The sequence below is a fragment of the Cyclopterus lumpus genome, chromosome 13, assembly GCF_009769545.1.
Source record: "Cyclopterus lumpus isolate fCycLum1 chromosome 13, fCycLum1.pri, whole genome shotgun sequence".
Taxonomy (NCBI): Eukaryota; Metazoa; Chordata; class Actinopteri; order Perciformes; family Cyclopteridae; genus Cyclopterus; species Cyclopterus lumpus.
Genome location: NC_046978.1, coordinates 18861989 through 18867838, shown reverse-complemented (window position 1 = coordinate 18867838; position 5850 = coordinate 18861989). Strand labels below are relative to the sequence as shown.

General features: G+C 43.3%; 1 protein-coding gene across 1 annotated transcript in view; it reads right to left on the bottom strand.

The window, feature by feature from the left end:
- The window catches only part of LOC117741832 (endothelin-converting enzyme-like 1), a 13673-nt gene extending 10766 nt beyond the window's left edge, over positions 1–2907 (bottom strand). Inside the window, exon 1 of the mRNA XM_034549063.1 lies at positions 2839–2907. Coding sequence (XP_034404954.1) covers positions 2839–2907 — 69 coding nt within the window. The remainder of the gene's footprint in view (positions 1–2838) is intronic.
- Positions 2908–5850: the final 2943 nt, after the last annotated feature.

Here is a 5850-nt window from a genome sequence, read left to right as displayed (position 1 = left end):
CTGGAAACACATTTCCAAGCCGTTGCAACTTTACGTTTAAGCATCAAGAAGACAAAAATATGACCATCTTCTTTTTTTGCTATTTTTAAGTGTCCAGTTTGCTGGAAAACACCCCAAAAAAGACAGAGTTTTAGACGTAATGGAAGTTCATACAAATAGATCCAATTGTAATAATCTCTTTCCATGAATCTTGAAAGAGGGTGCAGTGAGCCGAGCTGCCTTTATGAACACCACGTTTAGCACATGCGTCCCGGTGCATCGGGGTGAATGTGGAGTGATGCATGTTCCCATCACGGATGTTGAGAGACTTGAATTAAATACGTATCAAACTTTAAGTAAGAAGCACGTCTTTTTTTCCCCGACACCTTCGAGAAAACATTGGGTCAAAATACGATAATAATTCATCATTTAAATGTAGAAGTCACTGTGTGGTGCGTTCACTGGACGCCTGCAGCTTGTTTCTTTTCTTTTTTTCCTTCTCGCCCAGCTCTTATGAAATCACCATTGTAAACCGAATTAGAGTTATTTTTACACGCCGTGTTGTCGGCGAATATGTGTAATGAGTCGTTGCCAAGGCGCCCCGACAACAGAGCGACGGAACGGGTTTCCAAGGGTCAAGGCTTTATTTTCCCCGCGGGTCAGAGAACACAGAAAGAGTACAACAGCCCGGTGCAATCATAACACTGATAGATAAAGGACATAAAACACAGTGATACAGTCAGAGCAGTGGGCTGGAGTATAGTGTAAACACTGTGTGTGCTTCACAGGCCGATGTGGGAAGTACTCGTAAAATGAATTTAACACCCTTCTTAGTGAATGCCTTAAATAAAAAAGGAATATTTAGGGTCCTCGTGACGACTTCGTCGTAGAGGAACCTATTGTTTTTGTAAGAGTTATTATTTTCCTCCGCCTGGAAACCCCATTTTGAGGCCTTTATCGTATCCCAAATGTTCTTAAATTTCACATGCATATCAGGCCTGGCGAAAAATTTGATAATTTGGAGGTCTCGCATTTTAGTACGAATAATTTTCTCTGTAGCGCCCCCTTGTGTCAAAAAGCCCACGGTTTTTGCTAACAATGTCCGATTGACTTGAAATTTGGTACACATGTCCACTTGGACCTCCTCTACAAAACACTAATTGGTCGTTAAGAAATGCGCCTAATTAGATTTTCCGCCATTTTGAATTTTGTAAAAAAACACGTTTTTTCAATTTTCTCCTAAACGCTTGGTCCAATCATTACGAAAATTTCTGTGGTACCTTATTGGTTCAATGTCATCAAATGTTATGAAAAGATTGGTGATATCTCATTGCGTTCAGAAGATATGGGCCAATTAGCTTTTAAGGGGTGCGGCCTCATATTTAGAGACACATAACTTCCAAATGACTTGGCCTATCCATTCCAAATTGCTAGCATGTGTCCACATTGAGTCCCTTAACGTTCCCTATTTTTTTCATAATATTTGAAGATTAGGGGGCGCTACAGTAAATTGCTCAATATCGCTATTTTTAGCCTTTTTTGGCGTTTTTTCACTTTTTTGGACGTCGCAAAACTGCGAACTCCTCCTAGAGCTTAAACCCGATTCATTCCAAAATCTGGCTATGTATACTAGAGACCTTAGCCATGAAAAGTTATCAAAGGATTTTGAAAATATAAAACTTTGTGCGGCCGGACATATTTCAAAGTTTCGCCATTCGCCATAAAAATGTAAGTTGTTATAACTCGGCCATACATAATCTAATCTGCTCAAAAATATTCATAAGGCATGACATACTGACCCTGAAGACATCCATATAATAATTTTGAATTCACGTCATAGCGCCACCTAGTGGCACATTTTTAAACTTTTCCTCACGCTTTGGGGAGTTGTAAAACAGTGTACTCCTCCTAGAGCTTAAACCCGATTAATTCCTAAGTCGGGCAGTGTGATCTTGAGACCTTAGTAGTCAAAAGTTATCAAAGGATTTTAAAAATATAAAACTATGTGCGTAGGGCGCGACAGCAAAAACACCATTCGCCATGACAATGGAAGTTTTTTTAACTCGGCCATACATTATGTAATCGGCTCCATATTTCTCATGTGTCATGACACACTGCCCCTGAAGACATCCATATGGTAATTTTGCATTCTAGTCATAGCGCCACCTAGTGGCAACAGTAGTTAACATGTTTTCTACTTTCAGACCCTTCTCCTCACAGATTAATCAGATCCCTCTCAGAATGTTTTTAGAATAGACTTAAGACCTTGATAATGCTTCGCTGTGAAGATTGTATGGACTCGTTGAATGGCGGCGAGTCGGAGCATCGGCAAAGTTTGATCCGCGAGGTCTGATCCTTCGCCGTGACCGAATAAACCAATCTAACATGCTCGAAACGTAACTAAACTTAGCACACACGTTTAAAGTCAAAGATGTAGTTACCTGATACGATTTTTATGCTTCAGAATGGCAATATGGCTCGATAGCACGCCCTACAAACATTAATTTAAGCAGCCCCGGCGCTATGCTTCACCTACATTAATGAAACTTGGTAGGCATATGTAAAACATGTAAACGGAAAAGAAAGTCTCTTGGGACCATGCTCTAAACGATACCGCAAGTCAGCCATTTTGATTTTGTGTGATTTTTCCATTAATTCTTGTGTATTTCATGCCACTATACAGTACATTACTGAACTCGTGAAGGAGGGAATTTATCAGATCCCCTTTAAATGTATTATGTTGATGCATGTTGTCTCTGGCCATACGGCGGATACAGCAAGTGGTGGACTGTTTGCAGTACAGTATAATTTCCAGCATCGCTCCCTGCAGGAAAAACCGTCAAACTCGCAGACGCTCACTCCGGCGGTCGCAGACATTCCCGGGCCGCTTGGGCCCCCGACGTGAAGGCGGAACGAGGACCCGCCCATCGCTGCTTGCAGCTTTAATTGTATTTGTTTTTCTCTTCGCTTGGTTCAAAGTCCTTTTCCAAGACATCTTGGCAGTTGGGCGACGGGCCTTCAGGTGTACACCCGAACCTACGGACGGGTGTGATGGATCACGACTTGGCTTCAGTCCCCTAAAACAGAAGCGCTGCGTGTTTGAGCTGAGAGCTCATCGGTATCGACATCGCCCGGCAGCGAGAAGCAGCGACAAAGAAGCAAGAAGAGGAAAAAGAGAAAAAGAGGGAAATAAATCACCGAGAGCAAGAGAGACCAAACTGATGGCGTGACGCTGATACGGGAGCAGCGGATATGAAGGGGAACCAATGACGGGGGGGATTTGAATGGATGAACAGCGACTGTGAAACAAAGCAATGAACGAGGGAGACGCTTTTTTTTTCTGTTGTTTTGTTTGTTAAGCCCCGCCCCCCTCTTGGTTACTGTTTATGCGCCTGGCGAGCTCTTGTTTGTTTGAATCCTAAACAAAACGTGTCACAAATCAGCAGAAGAAAAAAAGGTGAGATAAACACGTTCACCAACACATTCTCACTCCCAACCGGTCAGACAGCAACGCTCGGTCAGCGGCCCGACGCCTCGAAATGTGGCGTTCTAGATTCTTCATTTACACTTGTTACATGCAAAATATATTTTACAAAATAAACTCCCATCATCGGTTTATCATCACTTAGTTTTTAAGTTTCAGAAGACATCTGAGGAGGGGCGACTCCTCTGGTTGTATAGAAGTATATGCTTCATGTGTTAAAGCTGCATTCTCTATCCTGACCACCAGGGGGCGACTCCTCTGGTTGTATAGAAGTCTATGCTTCATGTGTTAAAGCTGCATTCTCTCTCCTGACCACCAGGGGGCGACTCCTCTGGTTGTATAGAAGCCTATGCTTCATGTGTTAAAGCTGCATTCTCTCTCCTGACCACCAGGGGGGCGACTCCTCTGGTTGTATAGAAGCCTATGAGAAAATGACTCTACTTCGCACTTGAATTTCAGGTTAACAGAAATAGAAATGGTGAAAGTCTGGCTCTGGAAGCAGGAAACCCCTCTCTGCATCGCCGCCTACGAATTCAAATCCTTTTCTCATAAATGACCCGATGTTCAGAACCACAGTGACAACTGAGTCTTCTCCGTAAGCAGCGATCTGCAGAAGCTCGAACTTATTAAATTGAAGGGCATCATTATTCGTCGCGTAACCCCCGAACAAACGGAGGAGCACTCCAGATGGTGGTCTGGGTCCTGAGTCGCCCCCTCATGTGCCCCCTCAGGCAGAAGGTCTGCAGCAGGACCTGCAACATTAATATTAATATTCCAAAAGGTCCAAGAAGAAGTCAAGCTTCACCCGAGGAGGGAAAGCCTTAAATTCAATAGAGCGGCAGACGCACCCGGGGCAGGAGATCTCCTCCGGCTGAAACTCTTATTTACCCGTTCAATGAAGCGAGAGAGGGGAAGCTCTAAAGGGCCCTTCGGTGTCACCCGGGAAGTCGACACGTACCGCGAACCTCGTGAAGTATTCTACCTGAAGGTGTGCCATCGGACACATTCAGAGGATTTCAAAGGTCTGACGGAGGCGACGTGAACCGAGACGGAGACCTCTTTTGCTTTCGTCTGCGACCAAATGAAACTCCAGACGGCGGAGTTCATCGGTGAAATACGCAGACCGGCTGAAAGACTTTCAGTTGTTGTTGTTGTTGTTGTTTTTTAAATCACAAGACAAATTATTTGACGCTTGCAATTGTCACTCGAATGTCTTTTTAAAAAGCCGAACGGTGGATTTACTGATGAACGAAATTCAGCAAAAAACAAGATGAAGAAAAACTACAAAATCTCCACGTGAACTACAGATTCCAACACAGTATTACATTGCGCGTACATGCTATAATATTCAATGTTATATCGGCTTGCAAAGCGCACGTTAAAAAGGTTAAAAGGAACTTCATCTACAGTTTTTTTTTAAACTTTTGACAGAAAGGTTGTTTGATGAAAAGTTAAGTGTGAAATCTTTAATGACGAGATCGACAGTCTGTCAATCAGCATAGAAATTAACTCCAAAAATTTTTTTGTCTAATGCAAAACAACCTCAGGCAGAGATGCCACATGACAAGAGATTATTGACAAGGCAGCTGATCCATACACTATGAATTATGGGATATCCACGAATTTCAACACATCTGTCCTGTTATACCACGTCTTTGTTTGGCCCCCTTTCTTTTACCAACACATCGCTTCAATTTAATATTAGTCTGTAAATTGGATTAATTCGAGAATACCTGAAAGCGAACTTGGTGAATTTGAGAGAAAGACTGAGAGAATGTGAGTGAGGACCCTCCGGCCAGCGCCGAGGTTTCTCTCTGACATGTATTGATCACAGCTGAACAACTGAGCCGGTTGAGAGCTTAATGTGTGTGTGTGTGTGTGTGTGTGTGTGTGTGTGTGAGAGAGAGATTATGTGTGCCCTTAAACAGGTAAATCCCGATTAATGACCTCCGAAGATCGGAAGATTGGGGGGTGAGAACATGAAAAGGTGGAAAGAATCAGACTCAGACTGTCTTCGACAAACCGCTGAACACGCGGGACGAGTTAAATGTCGGCGTCCTCCCGTTCTGACAGCGGCGGTGGCATCGTTAGAGCGTCTAATTACAGAATAATAATAATAATAATAATAATAAATACCTGTTTTGTGTTTTCGTTGCAGCGGCCGTGTAATCTACATGATGTTAGTTAGAATAACCGCAGTTCTGAGAGCCGGGAACATGCAGCTTCTGTACAGGAAGTAGAACATGCAGCTTCTGGACAGGAAGTAGAACATGCAGCTTCTGGACAGGAAGTAGAACATGCAGCTTCTGGACAGGAAGCAGAACATGCAGCTTCTGGACAGGAAGTAGAACATGCAGCTTCTGGACAGGAAGCAGAACATGCAGCTT